The 27,560-nt window shown below is 40.1% G+C and overlaps 1 protein-coding gene across 1 annotated transcript in view; it reads left to right on the top strand.

The window, feature by feature from the left end:
• Window positions 1–365: 365 nt before the first annotated feature.
• The window catches only part of HPGD (15-hydroxyprostaglandin dehydrogenase), a 32,240-nt gene continuing 5,045 nt past the window's right edge, over window positions 366–27,560 (top strand). The window contains exons 1-4 of the mRNA XM_065405627.1: window positions 366–458; window positions 840–963; window positions 5,164–5,270; window positions 22,709–22,796. Coding sequence (XP_065261699.1) covers window positions 366–458; window positions 840–963; window positions 5,164–5,270; window positions 22,709–22,796 — 412 coding nt within the window. The remainder of the gene's footprint in view (window positions 459–839; window positions 964–5,163; window positions 5,271–22,708; window positions 22,797–27,560) is intronic.

The raw sequence follows: 27,560 nt of genomic DNA, 5'->3' as shown, positions 1-27,560 counted from the left end.
CTGCTGGCCCCTGTCAACCTGGGGTTCCTGGGAAGTGACCTGAGCCACCCCACAGACACGCCCTGGGCGGGTGTCAGCGCTGTCCCAGGAGAAGGGAAAGGGGCCGCAGCAGGCGTCAGGAGGAGGAGGGGGAGGGAGGAAGTGAACTACGGGGCAGGTGACACCGAGTTAGGTTCCCCATCCCCAGTGTGCTTGGCAGCTTCCTTCTCGCCTGCTGCCCACGGAGGCACGGCTGCGAGGGAAGATAAAGGAGATAGGGACTCTATAAATACCCAGCGCTAGAGCTCGCGTCCCAGAGCCCTGCGAACCCAGGCGAGGGACGGACAGACACCGGCGCAGCGCTCAACCTTTAGCAAGCAGCGACCATGCACGTGAATGGCAAGGTGGCTCTGGTGACTGGCGCGGCGCAGGGCATAGGCAGAGCCTTTGTCCAGGCACTGCTGGAGGAGGGCGCGAAGGTAAGCGCGTGTGTCCCTGGCGCAGCACCCGGGGGCTGCATGCGGGGCGCCGGGGGACACCCCGCCATCCCTGAGCCACTCTCACCTTCTTAGGGGGTCGCTTCCACAGAGGCTGCTGCTGCCTTCGAGGAAGCCAACAGCCCCTTCCTCAGTTTCCTTGCACGCTGTAGTTACCTGCTGCTCTCCCGGCTTCGGGCCCCTTCCCGGGCAAGTTTTCCTTCCCGCGAAGCGTGCAGCTGGGGTGTGCAGGTTGGAGCAAGAGGGGCCTTAGACACGTCTCTTCCTCGGCTGGGAGAGGGCTGTATGGTATGTTCCTCTAACTTTTCCTTGCCTGTGTTCATTCCTCTCACGTGCATCACCCCCGCCCTCCTCCTGGCACAGGTGGCTCTCGTGGATCGGAACCTCAAAGCCGGTGAGGAGAGCAAAGCTGCCCTGGATGAGCAGTTTGAAGCTCAGAGGACTCTTTTCATTCAGTGCGATGTTACAGATCAGGAGCAACTGCAAGGTAAGGAGGGGGATCTGTCAGCATTCTACACTATCATAACATGCAGCAACCTGAACAAACCTGGGCTACTGAACCTATAACTGTGCAATTAAGGTTTCTGGAGGGCAGCCTATTTCTGATCCCTTACAAGCCTGACTCAAGTAGGATCTGTTTCTCACTCTGCAAATGTGAAATACTACTACCAGTGTGTGCCTTTGGCTTTAGGACTTGGCACATAGTAAAGAAAGGATAAAGAAGTCACTGAGTGTTTTGTGATACTTTTGTATGAAAGCCTCTGCATAAGATACGGGTTATTTAATGAGTAATGTATTAAAAAACTTTAAAGTACAGTGTTTAATAAAGTAGAGTATTTACTTAATAAAGTATTTAAAGTGTTTAATAAAGCTTCATGGCAGACTCAAAAATGCATCTTTCTTCTCAACATGAAAGTGATAAGTTTCTGCTCTGAGTGATCTGCAATAGATACTTTGCAGTACAATGGAACTAGTCTGAATTTAGGTTGCTATTGTTCAGATCAGAATCTGGCCTTAAATTCTGAGGATAAAGAATACAGCTTTTTAAATTTTAACTTAAACCATTGCAGATAAAAAGCAGTCAACTCCTGTGATTTGTGATTTTGTGCATGTCCTCATTCAGGAATAAACCTCTCTACTGAGCTCTGGATAATATTTACTTTTTATGCAGCATTTCACAACAGATCTCACAAACGTTTCATAACAACATCCCATGACTGTTTGCACAGATTCATTCAGAGGTAGTGAGTTAGGTTAAAAAAACAACAACGTGGGTCACTTATATGAATGCTCTTTCCATGGAAAAAGATGTCAGACTTAATATAAACACATAGTTTCTGTCTTCTGCCTCATAAATTCTATCAACTGCACCTTTATCACATGATAGTCCTCACAGAAGCAATGTGTGATTATTTTAATTCTTTCTTCATAAAACTTCAGCCATTTGCAGCTTGTCCAGAATGCATCAATCTGATTGTTCACTTGTATAAGCGACCATAGCTACACTGTGCCTATCCCCAACTTTTTTTATACTGGTTGTCTATGAAGTAGATCAATTAATTTAAATTGGCTCTGTTAGTTTTAAATTCCTTAGCGGCTACCTACTCTGTAAGCTTTTTTACTGACAGTGGTCCTCATACTACAATTTGTTCAGTGTGGGCAAATCCTTATGTCGCTTCACCGGAGTTCTGTATGGACATGTGACTGCCCCTATGAAACAGGTTGCAGAATGAGGAACACAGTCTGCAGCCACACTGTGCACACTGTTCAGGGTCCCAGTATCACATCTGCAGTCAGGTCACGGTCATGCTTTTTGCTGTGCATGGCCCAACAGTGTGGACCACTCTCTGCACAGTCATCTGTTTTATTTTGTCCCAACCTACTTTTGAAAAAATCACCTTAAAACCATTTTTCTCCGCAAAGCAGTTTTGGAATGATCAGCCTTGATCCATATTTATACACACCTTCCACTCCTTTTCATATCCCCTTTTTTTAAGTTGGATCCTCTCATTTGTTTTAATGTGCTTATGTTTTCAGAGGGTGGTATTTTATATTCTGTACAGTGCCAAGAACATGGGCCAGATAGATGTATATGCAAAATAAATACAATAATTATAAATTACTAATGATCATAATACTAACAAGATTCTTTTGTTTCATATGGACATGTAACAAGGCAGGCCTTCTCCCCACCTCTCAAAAGACATAGTCTCTCTTCAGCAGTTTTATTGTCCAAAAAAACCAAAACCAGTTCTTCAGCTCACGCTGGCTTTTACTCACAGATACTTTTCCCCTTTACCTCTCAGGCTCTCACTGCCTCCTCTCCCAGGTGTGTCTGTCAGTTTTGCTGTTCCTGCTCATGTGTCCTGTTCCCTGAGCACAGCCACCCAGGGCTTTTCTCCCTGGAGGCCCTTTTTCTAAACAGTTCCTTTCAGATTCTCCCTGTCTCCCGTTAGGGGACTCTACCAGCCCTAATTCACCAGGTCTCTTCCTTTCCCAGGCCCAGGTACCCTCTTTTAAAGCCTAATCTGGATCATCTGACCCAGCACAAGGTGCACTGACCCTACTCCCTCTTAAAAGGCTAATGCCACCCTGTGACTGCACCCTAAACAGCTGTGATCACTGTGGCCTGACAAACCTGTTGCCAGCAATAGACTACATAAACTTATCAACGTTTTTTTCAACACATCAATATGAACAGTTGAAAAGTATTTGGCTCTTTTCCTAGTGTGGTCAAGATGATTTGTATAGTTATAGATACACAAATCATTAAGAATAAGCCAAAAGTATTTTGTTTTTGTTATTTTAAGACAGAAGACTTCAAATGCTATGTGTCAAGGACAGCGTTATTGAAGAGCTTCTGTAGAGCGCAGGATGAAAAACAAGTGAAGCATAAAGCCAAATTCTGAAATTGAGATCAAATTAAGGGCCTGATCCTGCATCCCCAAAACTGCATTGATTCCCTGAGTAACCAGTTCTGCTCCCACTGAAGTCAAAGAATTTCAGTTAACTTTGATAGTGCAGGATTGGGCCCCTAAGGAAGTAAGGGAAACATGGTTAGAGAATGTTAGGTTCAGAGACTGAAGAACAAAATAGGCAATAAACTTAACACAAAACAGAAAAGCATGAAACCGAAAATAGAGGCCTTAAAATATCAAAGCATTATAGTGGAGGATAATATCATCACTAACTCTGAAAGGTAAGGGAGGTTAGATGAATGCAATCTTTACTTTTAGCTGTTTTAACAGATACAATGCTCTTGTGTTTAAAAACAACTATTGTACCATATTCTGACCCCTTCTAAAATTGCCATGCAGTGTTCTGGCAGCCTTAGCTGAATACCTGGTGATTCCCCTAACTAGGGGAATCCTGAGTGACACAAACGTCATGCTGTTGGCATTATACCCATTCTAGTGTAAGGGTGTGGCCAGAGAAAAGGAGGTATGGCAAAAGTTCTGTTGTAATTTTGAGCATTTCTGTCAGCCACAATGGCCTGGTGTCTCAAGAATATCTTTCAGGGAATCTGATGTGGTCTGGGTTTTCATTTCATCAAATTATTTTTATTACAACAATATTTTCATTCAATATATTTTTGCTATGTAGTATTTGTTTGATGTTTGCTACAGACAAACAATTCAATGGAACAAGTGTTCAATATGACGAACAATTCTTGGAGGAAAGAAAAAGTAAAATGCGCAGAGACACTACTCAAAACTGTTCTTTTGTTCAAAGAAAATGTTAATGACACTTTTTCAGTGTTTTATGATAAAGCTCTTAAGAACACTAAATTGCTGGGAAATATGCACACATTGCTGTTGAGTCAGATTCTGACAGTACAGACATCTGTGCACTTTCTTTTTTAAATGTATTTTTCTCTGAGTATTTTGCAACCCTGAAAAAACAGGCACCCCAAAAGTGTTGTAAGCTTTTTATTCTGAAATAATTGCCCCCTCTAGGGACCCACAAAAGGTGTCTATAAGCCACTTTTGGAATTCCCTATCTACATAGGTTGAGCTGAGCATAGAGGTCCTGAGGATCTGGCCCAATAATTTTAATTCTGACTGATGTATAGAAACTCTGTGGAGGCAATTTGTCAACAATAGAAGGAATGAGATTGAATCTGAGAGGTTATGAGTCAGTAACTTTATATATAGGATGCACATCAATTACTCCTAGATAGGTACAATTCATCAAGGAATATGGTGAATTATTGATAGTTTAAAGATTTACAATATTTATTAATTACATCGAGTAAGGATATACTCATTCTTAAAATAATTGGAATTCAAATTCAATCATGAGTTTTTCAGACTGTAAAGTTTTTCTTTAAAATAAAAGATACATAGAGGGAATCAGATCCTGAATTCCTTGAATACCCAAACTAATGCAAGATCAAGCAATAAAGACTTGATTTCAGAAGGTGCTGAGTGAAAAGGTCGTACTATTCTAGTTCCATTAACAATCTTAAATAGAGTTACTATTAATACTTGTTAAATAGTTAGACAAGTGTTGTATTTGTTAAACATTAACAAAGTATGTGTTTAACATTAACTGTTTTAAAAAAAAAAGATGAATTAACATACTTTGGTAGGGTAACAAATATCATGCTTTGCGTTCCATTTGTAACATTTAAAATATATGGAAAACAAGACAGCTAAGGAATTTTCTCCCTTGGATTTTACTGTAGGTGCTTTTAAAAAAACAATTGAACGTTTTGGAAGGCTGGATGTTGTGGTTAATAATGCTGGAGTGAATAATGAAAAGGACTGGGAAAGCACTATACAAATTAATTTGGTAAGCATTATCTGTTTTAAAATGTTCATACTGTTTTACCTAAAGCTGAGATTTTCAAAGAGGCCTAAGGGAGTTAGGCACTCAACTCTAATTTAATTTTCCTGTTTGAAAATCCCAGCCTATAATGCTGATTACACCTAAGGTAAAGTTTAGGAAGAAATTATATGCTGTGGATTTGTGAGAGACTGTTTTTGGTTCATTGGTTTTTGTTTACACTCAACATGTATGTCCTCCTGGAGAACATCTAAAGAAACAAATTTACCATTTGAAAAGTGTGTTTCAAAAACAGTGCTTAAATCATGTTTAGACGCACCAGTGCTCTACAGTTAAGTCTCTTTCATGGATCATCATGCTTCTTCACATTAAAAGTCCTATGTACGCGCATACATATACACCCTACCTTCCAGTGACATGAGTGCCATTCATGGACAGTGTATGGCATGGCCCTACGTATACATACATGAGTCACTATAGATAATTATACTAGCACATAAGCAAGTATTTTAATTGTAATACTAATCTCTCATACTGATATATCTTAACAGTTAAGAATAAAATAAATCAATAATGCTATGACAATCATTAATTGTCCTGTAGCTGTACATTATTAATGTTAATGATTGCTAAATATTTACTGGTTATATAGAGTTATGGACTTTAGTTCCTTTTCTTTTCTCTACTTTTTCTGTGTTGTACATGCAGAGAAATAGTCTTCCCTTAAGACCCACACACCAGACCTTAAATCTAGTCTTTTGCTATTTGTACATACACATTTCCCACTGATTGTTCCATATATAGATGGAAAGCAGACTGCTGGAACTGGTAATCAGTCATACAACTCTGAAAAAAGAATAAATTAAAATATTATTGGTAATAACCATGTTTTATAGTAATAGTGTGGTTAAATTATTTTTATCCAAGTATATTACATTACGCTACTAGATTCTAGTGACTATCATAATGGCATGCAAGGCCTAATCCCGCAGACTATATGGTACCTGCAGCATACTGAACTATGAAAAGAGTGAAAAGTCATGGCTGCTGTTGCTGGTAGACAAGCCTATCCAAGGTAGCAGTTGTCTTGTAGCAGAGAGAAATAAATATATACAAAAAAGTTCTGTAGAAGTAAGTTTCTCATGGAATAGAAAGTTCATGAGCTCTCCGCCTCTCATACTTCACAACTCATTTCTCACATTCTTCACTCCAGTTGAATCTTTGCAGCTTGTAAACCTGGCTACAAATATAGATATGGAGATATATAGAATAATAACATTCCTGACGGATGAGGATCTTTGATCCCTGAAAAGCCATTATTTCAGGCTGAAAGCAACCACAACAAAAGTTATATTGGTCTACATTACCAACAAACCACTAATGTCATTAATTGTTTATTCTTTGCCTCTCTATATTAGATGTGTGAGAAAAATGTGTTATGGAGAGTGGATCTGTTTAAACCCTCCTAATGCTAATCAGTCAGAAGGTAACCTGGAATAAAAAGATAGTTTGAAATAGTAGTAAGCCTCTGAAAATTCCAAAGTGAACAAACATGTATGAAAATAGGAATGTTGTGCATAAAAGTTGGAGAATGAATCACTTATAAACAAGATCAACATAAAATAACTTATTGGCCCATATTTAAAACTAGAATATACACAATAGACCTACTTTAGTCTCAGTCTTCACTGGAGTCCATTTCTATGCAAATGATTAAGACACATCAACTGTTATTGAGGCTCAGCTGGCATACACATGAGAAATAAGTTGCCTGCTATTAAAAGATTTGTTTAATCTAAGGCTACAGATTTCATTTTCTAAAGGCATATATATATATGCTCCAAGTTCTTCACATATGAAATATTTTCACCATTACCCATGAGTTGGAGCACATTCTTTCAGCTCAAGAGCAGCTGTCCAGCTGAAACCCTGTAAATTCAGTGACTTTGCAAAAGAGGTCTTTCACACATGCATTCCTGGCTTCTCACATGACATGATGCCACAACTTGTTTGTTAATACATGACTACCATTCCAATGCCATCCCAACTTCCCATTGCCAAAGAATGTAAGTGGGGGTTCACTTCTTGGAGGTTCGCTTCTCAGTCACCATTTCTGGGTGGTTCTGTTTTCAAGCCACATAGCTTGGAGATCTGAACACCAAAAGAGCTGTCAGTCAGGAAGGACTTACTTTATGGCCTGACCTTTCAAATTCTGACTATCATTCCATTATTCAGGAAAGACCTGCTTCCATGTTAGGATTCAGTGCCCCTCTGTACATCACTCCCATGAACCCTAATGCCAAACATAGTAATTTGCACCTGCAAACAGGGCAGCAACAGGAAGTTTGGAAGAGGGGTTAATATAGAGTTTGCATGGGATTATAGCCATGAAAGATATTTTTATGTCAGTCTTCCAATGAAGGATAAATATGCAAAAAATAATTTCAATCATCATTTCTTAGGATAATGACTTTTTATACATGAGGATGTTTTAAATTAGATCAAAACACATTCGGTATGAAACAAAATTACATGGACACTCTGTTAGAATTTGGCAACTCACTAATAGAGCAAGATACGAGATCTAAAAGTACAGGGCTAGGTTATGGATTTTACAGCCAGAGGTGCACTGGAAAGGGTGAAGAGTGGCCATGCTAAAGCAGAAGTCGCAGAAGGATTGCTAGCTAGAAATATCTTCTGGGAGCCTGAGGGAGTGCATGCTGCTGGGCAGCTCTAGTGGCTAGTATAGGTGGAGAGCAAGGTCATTGCCCAACCTCACCACCTCCTTTCTTGTCTCATTTCATATGGTTAGTGTTGGCATTGGGACTCTTCAATGGATTGTATCTAATTCCTATATAGGGGAACTAGATGTTGATGGGGGAGACTCCTTGAGCCCTCTTTACTGATATGTTAATATCAAAAACAGATTAATCCACAGACATTTTGGTAGAAGTGGCAGCAGAAGTTATTTTGCATAATTTGAGTATGCTGATTCTGAAACAAATTTGCTGAAGCTACCTTTTAAATCATTGTGTCTCCAAAAGAGAAAACAAAAAAGTGTCCAAAAATGAAGTATTTCTACAGTTAGTCTTCTAGGCCCAGATTCACAAAGGGACTTAGATGTTACACCACCTGCCTTTTAGGCACCTAGTCCCTCTCCCCACCCCACCCAGTCCACACTGGAATCTACAAAGCCTGAGTTAAGCTACTAGGCTCCCTATACAATACATGGGGAGAGAAAAGTGCCTAAGAATGGGATCCACAAAAGCTAGCATGCTAAGTGAGGAGCTGCTTAAGTTAGCCAATGGCAGATGCCAATGAGAGGGATGTGTCCTAAGCCCTGCCCTGCTCAGGGACTGAGGTGCACATACCCAGGCTGGAGAAAGGTGTCTATTCTACAGCTGGGAACCCTCTCCTGGAGTCAGGCACCTAAGACATTTCTTGCAAAAGTGGCAATGATACAGGCTGAACTCCACACAAAGCAGTTGTGCAGGGAGGGAGCAAGGAGGAGATGCCTGCTCCTTATAACCTTTCACCCAGAATGCAGGAGACCCTGGTTCAATTCCCTCTTTGCCAGAGGTGAAGGGATTTGAACAGGTGAGTGCCCTCACTATCAGACTAAAGAGTCATTCTCACTCTCTCTGGCTCAATGTATAAATAATTAAATATGCAAAGTGGAACAGCTTAAACTGGAGAGATAGGGAGACTCACATCAGAATATCCCATAGCTCAGTGGCACTCACCTGTGAGGTGAGGAAACTCTGGTTCAAAATCTCATCTTCTAATCTGGCAAGGGGGAGAATTGAACCTCTTTGTGCCCTAATCCATGTGAGTTCCCTAACTTCAGGTCTAAAGGAGGCTGCCTCCTTTCCCCACTCCCTCCCATTTTGTGTGGAGTTAGGCATGCTCTAAGCCTAACTACTGGATCAGGCCCCACACACAATATAGGTGAGGAAATACCTCTCTTCACCTGGTTTGAGGATCACATTGGGGTTTAAGCACAAGATAAGTGTCTGGCCACCTAGCTGAGTCAGCAGTACATATGCCCAGAGGCAGAAATTTAGGCCTCTAAAGGGACTTCTACAGTGAAAATTAGGTGCCTACCAAGCAGGAGTTTTATGGATTTCAGTGGTACCTAAATCTGGGGGCCTTACTGACTTTTTTACTTTATGTAGTAAAGTATAGTCAGTACCAATTAAGTCTGTGCCCTGCAGAAGCTTTCAAGCCCTTCAGGATGGATGCCACTGAATTCCAATGTGTTCCTGACAAAAATATCAGGGAAAGTAGACTTTTAAATGATATGGACTGTACTATAGCGAGTTCTAGAAAGCTCATACTATAGGTGCAAAATCAATTATGATTTTGAAAAAAAACAGATCAGCATGAAAAACAGACTAACATCACATCTACAGTTTAAATTACATTCTTGTTCTCTTTGATTCCTACAAGTCTATCCACACTAGTTTTTGCACCAGACTGGTCTGTCTCAATACAGGCTCAGCTGAGATCCCAGGATAGGGTTCCCAGCTTAAATCTTATTTAATAAACTTACTTTCTTTTCCATGGCACTGTAATCAAATACCATTTTTAACATACTGAACTATATATATATATATAAATAACTCCATCCACTCCTGTTTCAAGCTCTTATGAATCATGCTAGGAGATTAACCGCCAGGATATTTTGCACTGTGAACTGATGACGGTAGCTCACAAGAAGAAATGATGAACCAACAGATTGGTGCAGAGTCAGTATAGACAGACACACATGGTCTGAGTTTAAAAAACAGCCTGTAATTATGCCTTCACACAATTGACTGTGCCTTTATTTTTATGCTAGCAGTTAACTCAGAGTATAAATGATTGTAGTTGGCCATCTAACTACCTAATTTGGAGATACAAAATCAAGTAGTCAGACAGATAACTATCATTTGTGTCCACAATTAATTGTGCACATAAAAATAAGGATGCATTTAATCATGGTCATAACAATTTGCCAGTAAGTTTAGAGGCTTGATTGGGGTCCATTTAGAAATTTTGCTCAATAAATGCAGACACTGATTATCCGTCAGCCATAAGTCTTCAAGATATTTAATTTTGCCTTATGATAGAGGAAGAGGCAACGGTTGTTGGTGTGAGCAAACCTGCTTATGTAAAGACATTTGGTGATCTAATTGATCAAATTACATCTTTGTTATCGCTGTACACTAAAGCAGATATCTTTTATATGTGTTTTACTAAGAGGAATTTATCAAGATATGCAATAGGCAGATGCATCAGAACCACACAACTAATTGATATGTCATAGAAGGAGGGACAGTATGTACCCTCATTCCAAAATTGGTTAAACTTCCTAGGATTACTCAAAATTAAAGTAGACTGAGACTTTGCCATGTTATCATCTGAAGAGATACTTACCATACTTAATAAGGATGCTGTATTTGTAATGAATTTTTTTTTCTGATGAACAAGAGATGTCATCACAAAGTTCTATCACTTCTCAGTACAATGAATAAAGACAAAACATTAGCACTTTCAGGTCAGTTGTTTCTTCAAGACACGCTAATTAAAGCCTTCTTCAAGAAACTGCCACCTGGATCTGAGACATCACTTCCATGCCCTAACAAGGTACATTACTGGGCACAATATGCCAGAACATAACGTGATCTCCATGGAAGGCTCTTTACAGTTAAATCAAAAAATTCACTAGTTTAGAGGTAGGCAAAGTCCCTGTGGAGACAAAAAGCAAAGAGGTTTAAGTGCAAAACGTATGCGATATGTCATGTGCAGTGTATGAATATGATGTTTCAAATCTAGTTCCTAAAACATAGATAACCAGATACTTTGCCGTGCACTTTCACGTAAGACAGGTTTGCTACCAGGCAATGATCTGGATGCAAGTTCTCTTCCCTATACCAGACTTCTAGCATCAATTATAATACTGTATGTTGAAAGTGAAATGAATAGTTTACAGTTTGATGGCTCATAGATTAACTAATGTTTCATTCTCAAAAGCATTAAACTCATCCACAAAACCATATTTTAAAATGGAAAAACTATTTAAAATTATAAGCAGGATACATTAACTATGATTACTTGTTAAAACTGGAATCATGTACTTTATTTTCTTTCTTTGACATCATTTTCAGTTTAAGCAGCCAACAATTTATTTAACAAAAATCATATATTTTAACAAAACAACACTGAGCAAATAGAAACACTGGAACTGCCACACTGGATCAAACTATTGACTGTCATATCAAGTACTCGAATGGTAGCCAGCATTGTGTGCTTAACAGGAAGTGGAATAAAACTCTATAATACACTCAGGCAATTGTGGAATGTTGTATATAAGATGAACAGGGATGAGTAAGAGTGTTGACTAATGGTTTGATCAAGAATTTGGAGCTGGGAATCCTGGCTTATCTTTTCAATTTTGATATTCATTTGTTATGTGACTTTGGGTATGTCACTTATCTAATTTCTTTCTGTAAGGTGTTTCTAGAGCACCCATTACCATAGTTTCTGAGCACCAGGATGTAAACTCCCTTTGCTTCAATTTATCTTCATCTTTGAGAGTAAAGGCAAGAAGCTTGATCTAGATGTAGAAAGAGTGGCAGCCAATGAAAAGATTCCTGTGGCAGTGAATTCCATAGATTAACTCTACTCAGTGCAACTGTTTCCCTTTTAATAGTTCTACAAAGACTTTTTTACTTTAACTGGAAAAAAAGAAAAAAAAAACCACCCAACACTAAGGGTTAAATCATTTCCCTCTGAAGTCAACAAAAATAGCTACATTGATTTCAATTACAGTTGTATTGAGCTTCAGTCATCTTGACAGAAAAAGTGCTTTGTTTTGGAGTACTGAGTTAGGGAGTCTAATAACGATTCAACTCTCTCAACATACATGATATGTGAGTAGGGAATGCCAACATAAGCTTGCCACTGTACAATTTTTGGATCTTTATTCAACCTCTAGACACGTCAGCTTCCCTTTGAAGACATAGTCATAGCCACAAATACATTACGCATGTAAAGCTGTACGTTGTCTTGGGCTAGAAAAGACCCATAAAATATCATAAAAAGTGATTACATGTGTTAACCTCAAATTTATGAATCATTCTGGTAGGAAAATAATGTTTGTTCATTACTTTAAATTATGGATAGTAGACTCTTAATATTTTTAGTTACCATGCATATTAAACATTAATTCACTTTTCTGACTTGTGAGAACAAGAGTTATGAGCAGTATTATATAATGCTACTTTATAATAATTAGACAAGAGCATAAACAAATAAGATAAAGAGGCCAGGGCTGTAATAAAATGTTCAGCTGAAATATTTGCCATTAAAAAGAAATCTTAAAATTAATTTATCACCACTTTTAATTTTTAATATTTTAGAATATATAGTTATCCTTTTCTGAACATTTCTAAACTTAATTAACTAAGAAAAAGTGTGTGTATGTTTGGGAGGAGAAGGAAGTCTAAGAGGGGAAGGAAGAAACCTGATGCCTTACTCCACTAAAGATTTGAAAACTAATTTAGTCAGATTTCTTGAAAAATATATATTTAGGAATTCTTGTTCCCATATTTCACTGCATGTTTTACATATATTTCACTGGCAGCATTAGAAAGCTCAAATATTGCAGTTGCCTAAGAACAGTTATTAGAAAGAGGCAAAATTTAAATACATACATAGAATTTGTTCAGGCATGTAAGAGTCTCATTATTACTGGGCAGAACTTGAGAGGCTAGCAGACATCAGTAGATCGGTCATTTTACATTTTTTTTCGTCTCATTTATATAAACTATTTATACAAAGGTAAAAATTGTCTGAGAATTGAGATTGGTGAAGTTTTCTCCATTTCTAAATTGAAGCCTGGTTAGTGTCACAGTCACTCAGGGCTTGATCCTATAAAGAACTTAAATAGCTTGGTCCTGCAGATAGAAGAATGGAATAGTGCTTATCTAACTCTTGATCATATGAGCTACAAAAAAAAATAAGCCACTTTGCTCAGTAACTTTGTGGATCTGCAGTTTAAAGAGGTGTAACTGATAGCATTGACAGAATATTTGATTCAGTCTCTAGTTCTGGGGTTTCCCTTAACCTATTTACACCCTGGTGCAGAATGTATTTAATAATAAATACAGTCCCTTGAAGGCAACTGGGTTATTATTTTCAAGGAAAATCAAAATTTACTGGTCATTTAAATGCCTTTAAATCCTCAAGTTACAGACTCCACTTCACCAAATGACATTTATGGGGGCAGGAGAGGGAGCTCCCCTCACTTTGACATTCATATGCTTCCTGTCTTATGAGTCAGGGTTTTGCTGGGTGTATTTCAATGAAGCATGTCACAGCTTTGCCCATTCATCAATCCTGACAGATTCTGTCTACTTAAGATACTTATATGGCCCCCCATTACTGTAGTAGTTAAACACCTCACACTCTAACATATTTATCCTTACAACACCCTTGTGAGCTAGGAAAGTGCTATTATTCCCCAGATGGAGAACTGAGGCACAGAGAGACTAAGTGACTTGCCCAATGCCACACATCTAGGGTGGAGTAGGGAATTGAATTCCTGTTTCCCAAGACCCAGGCTACCACCCTAACCATTGGCTCTCTCTTTGGGGGACTATTTTAGACCCATTGCCCAGCTCTGTGGGAGCTGGAATCACGGAGGCCGTCTCCAGACTCGGCTCTGCCATTGTTGTTGGCCCTGCTATTGCTTCTCTTCCCAAAGCCTCAGCTCTACTAAAAAATCCCAACTTCACACAGACAGCACAAGGTACTCTACCACCTCCCCATCCACCCATACATTCATCCTATAAACTCTATGCTCTGAGGTCTTCTGACTGGAAACGAGGATGAGATGTTCTACTAGAATACACCCCTAGCTGCTATGATCTCTCCCACTTCCTGTTAAATCTTCCAGTTCCCCAGGAGATTCAAGCATGCAAGAAAAACAGGAGACTTGGCAGGTCAGCCATTTCCCAGTTACTGCTAAAGATTCTGAGTTTAGAATGCCACCCATGGCCCAGCATTCATAGAGTCATAGACTTCAAGGTCAGAAGGGACCATTATGACTGTCTAGCCTGACCTCCTGCACAACGCAGGCCGAGAATCTCACCCACCACCTCCTGCAACAAACCCCTAACCTATGTCTGAGCCATTGAAGTCCTCAAATCAAGGTTTAAAGACTTCAAGGTGCAGAGAATCCTCCAGCAAATGACCAGGCAAAAAAAAAAAAACAAAAAAAAAAAAAAAAAAAAAAAAAACAGGGCCTCTGCCAATCTGCCCTGGAGGAAAATTCCTTCCCAACCCCAAATATGGCGATCAGCTAAACCCTGAGCATGTGGGCAAGACTCACCAACCAGACACCCAGGAAAGAATTCTCTGTAGTAACTCAGATCCCACCCCATCTAACATCCCCTCACAGGCCATTGGGCATAATAACCGCTAATAGTCAAAGATCAATTAATTGCCAAAATCAATCTATCAAGCTTAGTCTTGAAGCCAGATATGTCTTTTGCCCCCACTGCTTCCCTTGGAAGGCTGTTCCGGAACTTCACTCCTCTGATGGTTAGAAACCTTCATCTAACCAATTCATAAATTCAAACCAATGCATAAATAAAAACTCCAGTGGGCTGACTTCAGCTGCAATTTCTCTCCCCTCTTCTGAAAGCTAGAATAGTGTCAAGTGTTTGGAACCCTTATTAATAAAAAATACTTTTAAGAACTACACATCACACTGGGGATTGTGGAAGGAATCTTGAATTAATGCTCTCATCAATTCAAATATCCTAGCCAAATGCAAGACAAAGATTATTTTACAGACCTGGTTGAGCTCCTTAGTGTACGGTCACCAGTCTGTTGTAGTGGGACCCAGCCACACTTTCAGGTGCTGACCTCCTTTCTAGCACCTCTCCTTGTGATGTGGGACTCCACAGCCCAACTGCCTTAGGCCCTGAAACCAGGGCTGAACCCTCCCGAGCTTCCCCAGTCACTTATGCAGACTCCACTCCCATGGGTGCACTGGATTATAGTTTAACTCTTTGAGGACCACGTGCCAGATAAAGTAAGGAACAGTCTTTGCACAGGGGTTTCTAAGAGACAATAAGTTTTACTTTTAAAGCATACAAGAATTACAGATCTTTAGAAAAAACAACAAAAAAGTCTATATAATATTTCCATGCTCACCCCTTCTTGTGAGCCCTTTGGCCCACTCCATCTGTCAGGCAAGTAGGCCACTCCTGGCCTTTGCCTGCAGCAGTCCTTCAGTTTTTGGTCTATGGTCAGCTAGTAAAAGTAAGAGTGAGAGAGAGAGATCCTTTCCTTAAATATGGTTTCCAATCCTTTGCTATGCAACTCCCAGACCAGCTTCAAAGCTGCAGTCAGGTGGTTAAAGTCCCACCTTCCCCTGGAGACAAAGTGGGAAACCAAATCTTTTATCCAATCAATTGTTCTGACCACCACCATTGATAACTCATGTTAGTTGCTTCAAGAAGGTGCCAGGCATGCAATAAGTTTCCGTATTCTCTCTCCAGCCAGTCACATCTACACATTCAAAATGCAAGTTACAATCTTCAAAATGGTGATTACATCAAAGGAAAGTCACAATTTCATAGCCTTGTGCTTGACTGATGAAATGAACCCTTTTTCTTTTTTTTTAAATGATGCTTTCTGAAAAAAATTAAATGGCATAGGCAAAGATTTAGATCCTTTCTGGAATCAAGCCAACAGCCTAATAGTTAATAAGAGAGAAATCACCCTTGCAATTCAGTAGCTCACTAGTACTCTCCCATAGTAAGTCAATGCTCCAGATAGGATCAGGCCCATGAAGAGAAAACTATTTATTTTAAAGTGATTGTGATTGCCCCCATTGAAATCAATTACAGCAGGATCAGACCATATGCATAAAAAGAAATCTGCAAGCTCTGAAAATAATCATATCTGTGACTCACATTCCATTGTGGATCATGGAAGAACACATAAGAAAAAGGCATGCAGATTTACCTCAGTAATTGTACATTAAGCATGTGATCTTACTGGTTTATGGACCCTCAGTTTATGCTAACAGTGACTAATGTTGAAGCAAATGCTACACTGAGAGGCAAGTTGTTTATAGTGTAATGAGAAACTGTTTAAACCCTGCTTCCTAGAATGTAGTATTGAAGCCCAAACCCTGACAGGATCAAGCCTCCCCCCGCACACACCCCGCCCTGGAGAACAGCAACATGTTGTTTTCCCCCCTCAGCTGACTTATGCAGTGCAGGTCTTACAAGCAGCATTTAGTTTCAAGCCTCACAGGTACCTCATGCATTATTCATTTATTTTATGTATAGCTCATGAAGTATGATGGCAATCAAGCAACAAAGAAAATATGAAAGTCAAACAACCAAGGTTCAAATTCCAGTTCTCCAGTAACTTGCTTTATGAACTTGCCCAAATCAATTGTTTTCTCTTAACATAGGGTAGATTGTTTTTGACACTTATATAAAAAGTGTCAGGAGAGGTAAGGAGATAAAGGGGTCTATACATTTTTCCAAACACATCAGTTGCCTTTTCATCTTTGTAACAATGTAATAGTCATCTCCAGTGTTACAGGAATGCAGGAAATCATTTCTCAACATGAAATACTAGCTTTTCTAGGTAAGAAGGTGTGGTGTTTTACTGCTACAAGGAGATAGAGCAATAAGATTGAATCCCTGTATCATTAGAAATGCCTTATATATTGAGTTAATAGTAAACAAATAGAATAGCTGATAATGAGGTTTGAAGTAGTCAGTGAAAATGAACACATTTTTGCACTGGTGCATATAGATCATACTAGGAAGTTCATAATGATATAGAAATAGCATGTGCATTTGAATTAAAGGTGATAAGTATGTCAACGTGTCTAAGTGTTACACAACGTTGAATAGGCATTTTGCTAGAGCCAGGAGAAATGTGTCAGGCTTTGCTTAGATACAGCATGTCAGAATATTTTCTGTTTATCATATAGCTAAAACTATAAAGCCACTGGAGGGGAAGAAGATTACAAGAGGAGGCTAAGAGTTTGTAACTTTTGTTTTTGAACTTGTCATTTACACATAAATGACCAGTCAGCATGTTAACTAGGGTCATTAGTCATAATATATGGTAGGGATTTGAGTCCTCCAACAGCTACATTGAGGTGTTTTGCCTCAGTGTGCAATTATTTACTTTGCAAAATAATGGCATGCTGTCAGGGATTTACTTTTGTCTTTATTAGCTTTGGTATGCATGAAGTACTCTCATCCAATTCTATCATTGGGATTGCAGAGGTAAACTAATATTACATTAAGACAAATTTCTACACTCATGATTATAACTTTGCTGGACAGTAGCATGGTAAATACGCTTTCTATTGGCAGCTGGTGGAGTGCAATTGTTTTTATTGGCAGTATACTCAGACCTGTGATAGTGTAATGATGAGTGTCCTCATTATTCATTATAAATCAATGTGTATATTTAAGTAAGAAAACTATCACCACCACTATGGAGATGGTGGGTTTTGCTGGCAAGCAGTGAGGTTACTTTCAGAGCTGCTACCGATAGTGGGTCTTGGTAGGGGACAAGTGCTGATGTTTCAGCTTTGTTAATTTTCACTTTACCTGCATTTAATAACTGTTCGGTTTCTAATTTGAAAAGTTTGCTGTTCTTTGTTGTTGAAATTTTCATGCAGAATATCCAAGCTGCTGACTACAATTGTAAATGGATTATTTATCACAAGTCACTTCTTCAAGGGCAACTGTAAAAGGGTTTGCGCCGGGGCTCGACCCTTCAGGACAGGAGGGGAGCCACACCGACTCCCTACTGCACGAATTAAATAGTCCGTTAGCTCAGGACTCAGCCCCGCTGGTCCAGGGGGCTGAGGAAACCACAGTCAAGAACCCAGGCCCTCTGGAACAGGGGCTGGGCAGGCAGGCAGTCACTAAGCTCAGGCCCTCGGTAGCAGGGGCTGAGCACAAGCAGTCAATAAGCTCAGGCCTCTGTAGCAGGGGCTGAGCACACAGGCAGTTTAGGAGCTCTGGCCCTGGGTCAGGGCGGAGCACAAACAGGCAATTGGCCTAGGCAGGTAAGGGGCTCAGGTTCCTACCTGCGTTGGGTGAGGGGGAAGCCTGCCACCCGTGTGTAGGGGTGGCAGGGGGGGGACACAGGCCCACCCACTCCACTGTGTCCCAGCCCGGGGCCCTAGCAGCGATTAGTGTCGCTGCCGGTCAGTGGGGTATCCTGACCGAAACACACTGCCATGGGCTCATAGGCCTCTGTAGCCTGACTGGGGTCGGCTACCCCCGGGCTACTTCCATTTTCCCCCTCAGGGCCTACCTCGTCTGTGGCATCGGCTGCGGTCCAGTCCATCAGTGGGGACTCCTCTCGGCCGGGGCTTGGCGGCAGGTCTGGTAGCTCTGTAGGGAAATCCGGCCACTGATCCTCGGGCGGTTCCTCCGGATAACAACAGGGCGGGAAGGATTCTGGCGGGGCCTCCCCTTCAGGGTTGCTGTGGGGGAGTTCCACGGGCGCCTCCCAGCGACGGGAGCGGACGGGCTCCGGCGGCTCCTCTTCGTAATGGGCTCGGGGCAGCTCCGGCCAGCTAGGGCATCCACCTCGGGCTTCCGAGGTATCCTGGCGGGGAGCTCCCGACCGCACGTCTGCTCCCTGCGGTGGCCGGCGCCTGACTGAGCTCTGGCTGCTGGCCTTTATACTTCCTGTCCCGCCCCTTGACTTCCGGGGGGCGGGGACAGGTGGCGGTGGCTCCGCCCACTTGGGTGTTTGTGCCGGGGCTCCCTCTTCAGGACAGGAGGGGAGCCACACCGACTCACTACAGCAACATACTTTATCTTTTGACATGATTTCTGCTGCATGTAGTGGATTAGCAGATATACATTAAAGCAATTGGAACAAATACAGGTTTTTAGTGAAAATTCAGATAAATGCATTAATTTAAGAATTATCAGTAATTAAGAGTAAGGGTCAACATTTCTTTCTCAAAGTATGTAATAAGAATTACCAAACCAGAAGGCACTTCTCTCCTCACATGCTCCCATTAGTCCTACATCAGTGCACTGAAGGTCATATTACAGAAAAATATTTATACTTGGCTGGCTTGGAGGTAATTTCAGAAATATCCTTTTGCCTTATTATCCAAAACTGGAAGCTATGTTGTACAGAAATGTGAAGGTTGTTCTTTGGCTGTTTGGCTTGCCATCAACCATATTTTATAGTATCATGAAGTAATATCTGGGAGACTTTCCTCCAAAACGCAACCGAAGTGTTTCTGGCTGATACCAAAAGTGGGAGTTCAAAGTTGCATTTCATAAGGGATGAAGTATGAGGGGAGCATTAGGCTGTAGAGTGACATACACCTCTACCCCAATATAACGCGACCCGATATAATACGAATTTGGATATAACGCGGTAAAGCAGTGCTCCGGGGGGCGGGGCTGCGCACTCTGGCGGATCAAAGCAAGTTTGATATAAGGCGGTTTCACCTATAATGCGGTAAGATTTTTTGGCTCCCGAGGACAGCGTTATATCGAGGTAAAGGTGTACCAGCAATAGTGGAGAGTACAACACAAAGGCGAAACAAATACTCTCTCTATTTAAAGCACATGCTTTTCTGCAAGGAGTTTCTTTTTCTGGCCTACTTACAGGATGTGTCTTCATTGCAGCGTTAACTTGAGTAATCAGCACCTGGGTGTGAGCCCCTGGGTTGGCTTATCCCAGGTGTGAGCAGCCACAATGCAAAGCCATACTCCCAGTGTTTTCACTCAGCTGCATCCACTCTGGTGCTGCACTCACTTGTGTGCATCACTAGGACTTGTGGGGGCAGTATCCCATGGTTATTTGTGTTAGTCAGCTGAGACACCCTGATTCTTTCCCAGTGAATTGTGGGACAATTTCTCTGTCATTCTGGTCACATGCAGGGAATTGTGGGAAGGCATTGGAAGACCATCAGCACTCGAGTGGCTTAGCCTTTGTCCACATTTCAAAATGAGTGGGCTACCAACCCAAGTGTGAGCAGCATTCTGAGTGGGCTTCTTCCCCCAAATGGGGCATCTAGCTCAGGTGTAAAGCCCCATTACACATAGGGGAGGGGTTGTTGTCTGTGGATGTGAGCCAGGTTAGTGACAACACTTGAGTCAGAGCCTAAGTTAACTCTGCAGTGAAGACAAGCCCTCACATTTAGGATCGAGATTTTCCTCAGCTTGGTCTAAAGGCAAGAGTCACTTCCAAACACTTGCTGGCTTGCTTCAGCCAAGAGAAATATTAATAGTATTAATTTAATCTAGGAAGATTTGCAATCTGGTGATGTTAATAAAGCAGTCAGCTATTTAGGGTCTCCCTGCCGTATGGTTGGGACTTGGTCTGGAAGTCACCTGGCTCTATTACTTCCTTGAAGTAGGGAAGGAAGGGATGGGGGGGGAGGAAGAGCACTTCCTCAAAAAGTCCCAAGCTATTTCCCTTTCCTATTTGTTTATTTCATTTAATTATCCCAGGTGGGATTCTCCCTTTCCACCCTGTAGGTGGAGCAGCTTCTCTAGGACAGGATAGGTCCTCTATCTGATTCTCTATGGGTAGGGCCCTACCAAATTCATGGCTGTGAAAAAAGCGTAACGGACCATGAAATCTGGTCTCCCCCATGAAATCTGTATAGTATAGGGTAAAAGTACACAAAAGACCAGATTTCATGGGGGAGACCAGATTTCATGGTCCGTTTCGCTTTTTTCACGGCCATGAATTTGGTAGGGGAAAAAAATCAATTATTTTATACTTGAGTGCCTCACATGCTCCTGGGCACTGTAAAAAGTACGTATGATAGAATACAAGACTTGATCCTGCAGTCTTCTCACATGGCAAAACTCCTATTAAAGTGAACCAGAGTTTTTCCTGTATAAGTATAGCAGGATCTGGATCATGATTTCTACATGACATTTTATAGTGCACGGCTAAATATATCTACTGCATTTAGTGTTTATAGCTGAAGAATAAAAACATATACAAATACCTCACCTTTAAAATCATTCCAGTTTGGTATTTGTAATTTAGATAACATTACTGAACTAGTACAAAGTAGTTAATGTTCTCATATTTTAAGAGGTCCCCCCCCCCAATTTAACTGGCCACTCCTTACAACAGGTTTAGTCAGAGGCTGACTGGTTTTGACTTTACATTTCTATTATTTTGGGGGCTTTCCATCCTCCCCATTTACAGCTAGTTGTGAAAACCTTACCTGCTCAGCACTCTCAATGAATTCACTAGGAGTTACATATGTAGAGGGATTGCAGGACTGGCTGCTTCGTCGTTTGAACTTCTTAATTTAAGTGGGGTCCTGTAAAGAGTGCTAGACACAAATAATATTTATAAAACGTCTCATTTAAAAAGTGAAATAATCTTCCTCACTATAAGGCATCCCTTTTGTTTGACTAACTAAATGGAATTGGGAAAATGAAAAATCACCTAAGTTAGGATTCAATTTTAGGAAAAACTGGAGGTCAAAGGGAGATCTAGACAAAAGTCGGCATTTTTATTGTATTTAATTAAAAGGAAATAGTTCTAAAACTTATCACTAAAGCAGTAATGGTGAAGTTCTGTACTGGCATGGGCAGTTCTTCAACTGGGACCTTATCCTGGAACTCTTCTACAAGTTTAAGTGACTTCTGACTGCAAGAGGAGTGCAGTAACGGATCTCAGTGAGACAGAATTAGGCAAGGCCTGAGTGTATCAGTTTTCCTTCCCTCCAATCCCTCTGGAAAAAGCAAACACTCTCCCATGCAGCCTGTAACTAGCTTATATAAAACATTATACCATCACCATCCTTTTGTTTATATATTTTTATGTTTTACCTTATAGATCTTCTTTGGGTCTCCCAGTATGCCTTGTTCTTTGATCCTTGAACGTATAGTCTTTTGGGACGGATCTTCTCCTATAGAAGCCAATGGTAAAACTTCCATTGACTTTAATGGAAGAGAATGAGGACTTTAAATTCTGAATTTTTCAGGACAGGGACTATGTCACTGAGCCAAATCCTGGAATGTGCTAAACATATGAAACTCCCATTGGACCAGGGCTCAGGACCTCTCGAGGATTCAGTCAGTTACTTGTATATTCTTCAATGCAAAACACACCATCTGTGCATAAAAAAATAATAGTAATGAATCCCAAGTCCAAAGAAAAGTTTAATTTATTGATCACTTTCATTCGCAAGCGAAACACTTGTATAGCATATCAATAATTAAGCATAGTTTGTTTCAGCGCTGTTATTGTTATGTCAACTGCAGCAGTTCTTCTTTAATGCTACCCACTGTGAGTTATCTATGTTATAACTTAAAATTATAAATAAAAGCCTCACTGCTCAAGAAGAAGAAAAAAGGAAATAAATTCTAAATTTGTCCCCTTTATATTTCATATATCAGACTTCTGTGATCAGAGGAACATACATTGGTCTGGAATACATGAGAAAAGGAAATGGAGGGGTAATTATTAATATATCATCTCTGGCAGGTAAGAAAATCTTATATCTAAATCCTTGCTGGTACTTTTTAAAATAAATTAATCCATATTTATTCCTTATTCTTTTCTTCTTTTTTCATGATCTTTTTGTTGTTTCTTCATACTTGTACATCATCTACTTATCTTGCAGTGACCTCCACAATGAATAGAGAAGGGCTACTATTTTTCCCAGCCGAGTTGGGCTATGTAATTGTACACTCAGTAATTTCCTGCACTATTAGTCTCAGATCCCACAATGATGCGTATGGTATAAATATCTAATTTTTTAATCTTCCCTTCAAGGTTACCAAATGATTGTAGATTAAGTGAACATCAGCTAAGCTTAATTCATGATACTTCACTAATATTTTATCTTGCAAAGCCAAAAATGGTATTTGAAGCATACTGTGTGTATGAAAGGATAGTCTTCAATATTTATAGACCCAAAGAGGAAACATTTACATTCTGAGTTTTTTTTCCAAACTGTTTAATTTTTGTAGCATAAATAGATCAATGGGAATTAAATTTAGAGGGCAGGGAAGTACCAGAAAATCCTCTATAATGGGCCAAAAATCCATGAGCGAGAGGGAAGCTGAGCAAAAGAAGCTGTCTCTCTCCTTCCTCTAACCCTTTGGTAGCCCCATTAGGTTGTACTAGCACGGTTGATACTAAAGGGAGTGGCTGGATGAGAAGTGGTCCTCCTCGCATCATCCTTTAGCAGACATGTGGGGAATACTTGCAGGAATTAATAGCGACCCTGTGAGCATTGATTCCAGCCCAGTCCCACTTAATACTTTCAAACCATGTGGTGAGAACTTGAGGGTAAGAAAACAATCTTGTCTTTTATATATAGATTGTAAACTATTTTGGACAGGGACTGTCTTTTTGTTGCGATTGTACAGCATCTAGTACAATGAGATCCTGGTCTGTAACTAGGGGTCCTAGGAGCTACTGCAACACAAATAATTAAATGAGGAGGCACTGAGTATAGAGTAGAGGAGGAGGAGGTACTGAGTGAGTATAGGGAGTAGTGTGATTGGATACCCCGAGTTCCCCTGCATATCAGGATATCTGCAAGCCGAGAAAACCAAGTCACCCCAATTATATTATGCATTGGAGCTTTGTGACTTTAAACTCAGTTTTACACACACACACACACACACACACACACACACACACAGCCTCACATGAGTTTTTCCATTAAATGTCTTCAGGTAGCCCTAACTCAGCATTGATAATACAGCCTGATCCAATGCCTATTGAAGTCAATGAGATTTTTTCCATCAATTGCAACAAATGTTGGATCAGGCCCAAAATATCAACTGCTTTTGTAACACAAGGAACCATCAGCGCTAGTGAAAGATTAAACAGTTTCACACAGTATATAAACATATAAAAAAGAGGGCAAAGGTAGAGTACTGCATTGTGGGGCCTGAGTCAGCAGTACCGATATGAGTCTTGCCTCCAGGCTTGCAGGATCTGAACTTTTCCTAGTGCATTACAACATGATTTGATTTTTAACATCTAGTAACGCAGCCCTCTCAGGTTTTAATAAGCTTTAACAAATGTCTTTTTAATTAATCTATTAAAGTTTTATTTATTTACTTTTACATTTTTTTAAATGTGATCATTGTGCTCTAATGGTTATGACTATCTCTTTAAAAAACAAAGTGTACTTTGCTTTCTTTACTTTTACATAGCATGAGTTTAGCAATTGTTTCCAAGGGCATCAGAAAAAGCAGATTATAAGAGTTGACACAGGCTTTTTTTATTCCTATTTGTATATTGTGATTATACTTTCTTTTCTAAGACTCTAATCCTGCAGTGACTGCACACATAAAACTCCCCATTAAGTAGTTGTTTAGCACTCACTAGAGTGAGTTTCTGGTTTGTTTGTTTGTTTTTCCAGTTTTTTCAGCAAACTTAGCTTCTGTTGACCATTAACAAACCTGTTTCTCTATCTCTTTTGTTTTTCTTTTCAATTCTCTGTAAGTATGTTTTCATCAGACAGGCTCCACACATAGCAAACCTCTGTCTCACATTGTGTGCAATAAGAATAGTCATTTAATGCTTATATAACATTCTATGTTCAACGTCCTGTACACACACTAACTAATTAGGCTTTAGTTCTATTGGAGTTTTGCCACTGATTTTAATTAGAGAAGGTTCAAATCCTAGAGCTCAGTCCTGCAAGGTGAAGTCAATGGTACTACTCACATTCTTTACAGTAAGTGCTTTGCTGGATTGGGGCCAGAGTGCCTTGTTCCATACCACCCCTCTGTGAGGTAGGTATGAGTTAGGAAATAGAGGCAGCAAAAGACTGATTTGCCTAAGGCCACACAGCAAGTTTTTGGCACAAGAGGGATTAGAACTGAAAAGTACCTGACTACTAACCCTCTGCTTATCCCTGAGCATGCTGCCTCTCAAGGCTATAAAGCTTCTGATAACTTTCAAAGGAGTTATGCAGTCATATAAAAAGAGGAAGTTATACCACTAAGCCTCTGAGACAATGGGAGTTTTGTGTGTGTAGTTGCAGAACTGGCCTCATAGAAGAGAGCTTGCCACAGGTTTCTAAATGAATGCATTATCATAAATATCACTTGACATTTAAGGAGAGTAAGACAGGTTAACCCCTCTTGTAGGATACTGTTAGAGTATAGTTTTGAGGGTTGTGATTTCTGTATAAATTGGTTTTATATCCACATAGAGAAAATTGAAACAATGTTAAGTGTAACTGCTAAGGTTGACAACAAAAACTGAAGAGGATGGTTGGGTGGGTTTCTGTTGTTGGCTGGGTTTTTGTTGTTTTGTAATTTTGGCAGATGTTATGTTTTCATGAAGCTATAGTATAAACTAGGCCCTTTGAGCCATCTGGATTCTGAAAGGAAAAAGCAAAATAATTTATAGAGGACTTAAAAGTAGGTACAATAATTAGTGTAAGAACATACTGACTTGTTAGAGTCCTAGAATAGAACGTTAGAAGGGACCACCAGATCATCCAGTCTGACTTCCTGTATATCACAAGCCACCAACACCACCCAGCAGCACCCACACACTAAACCCAACAACCAAAATGAGACCAATGTATTACAGCATACAGGAGACTAGACTATTATGTGCCACAGGCAGTGAACAGGAGAGATCAAGGTGCACCCGTGCCTGAGGCGCTTGCAATAGAAGGGAAATGATTAAGTGAGGTATACGCAGATGATCCCTGCAAGTGAGCCACACTCCAGGGTGCAGGGTCCACAAGTTGCCAACATGGTGCTTTTTCCATAGGATGTTTCTCCAGAAGACAATGCATTGGGTATTTCAGAAAGCACACAAATGTAGGCCCCGATCCTGCAAACATTTACACATGCTGAACTTTGCTATCATAAAGTGATTTCAATGGAAGACTCATGGAAGTAAAGTTAAACATGTATGTGTGTGGTTGCAGTAGTGGGATTTTAGGGTCAATACCTTAAAAAGAACTGTGATACTCTCAGACAAGAAAGGAAAAAAAGGGTTGTGCTGACCAGAAGTCAGGATAGGAGCTCTGGGAAACACGAGCTAACATGAATGGGTTAGACACTTTGATTTTGCTGCTTGTAAAATGTCCTGGAAGGAATGCAGCAAGGGACTTCTGCAAAGCTGGTGTCTATTTGGGGTAAACAGGAACCCCTACAATAAAGTCTACACAGGGAGAGTGAACTGTGTTCAAACCAGAGCCTCTAGTGAACCCTCTCTCTCTCTCTCTCTCTCTCTCTCTCATCATTCAGCCCATAGCACAGCTACAAATTCATCAACTCTTTAATTTGTTTCCTTTGTTAGACCTCTGTTGGTCCAAAAGAGATTTTGACCTTCAGATCATACTGCAAGTTCATTCTGTTTTTCAGCTTTTTGTCTGAGGAGGAGGAGGAGGGCCATTCAGTTTTGACTTGAGGCTTGGAAATTCTACTTTTTAAGTTGGCATTACAACAATCATTCACTTTTTAAAAATGATTGTTATACATGTTTCTATAGGCTTTGATAAGCATCTTTTATAAAATACACACAAACAAACATGGCAAAAAGTCTGTTATAATGGAAAAATTGGTCAACATGTTACAATAATACTTAACAGTTTGCTTCTAAATAAATTTCATCATTTTCTCAAAACCTGTCCTTGATCATTTTCACAAAAAGTATTTTATAATCAGTGCAAATTTAGTAAGGCAAAAGTAAGTGGGTGACATACAAGGACCCATTCAAACTTAATATACAACACATTGAATATATATACTTACCGTGGTATTCTGATAATGATCTCTAACAGTATATTCTTGGCACCAACCACTACCTTCTGATGAGCTCACAGCTCCCACTGAAATCAAGAGTAACCATGTGAGACTACATAATTTGGCTCTTACTCTTTGCAACATTCTAAGCCATAACAACTTTAAGATTATGAGTAAAAAGAATCACATTTTATCTCAGGATGGCTAACAATGCAGCCACGGGGAAAAGGGGGGATGAAAGGCCAACTACATGCTAATAAATCGTATTTAAAAAGAAATCCCTATCCATGGGGGAAATATACCTAGGAGGAAATGCTTAATTAATTAGTTAATATTGTGTATTCAACAAACCTGTTCAATAGACTGAAAGAAAGTGGTAATATCAACAAATGCAACTCTGACATACAGCCTTCATCTTCAATGCTAATTTCCCAATTTGTGGATCATGAAATTTAATTAAAACTATTGACCATCACAAATGAACAAACAGATTTACACCACTACCTCGATATAACAT

The sequence above is a fragment of the Emys orbicularis genome, chromosome 5 (assembly GCF_028017835.1).
Source record: "Emys orbicularis isolate rEmyOrb1 chromosome 5, rEmyOrb1.hap1, whole genome shotgun sequence".
Classification (NCBI taxonomy): domain Eukaryota; kingdom Metazoa; phylum Chordata; order Testudines; family Emydidae; genus Emys; species Emys orbicularis.
This window is presented reverse-complemented; position numbering and strand designations above follow the sequence as displayed.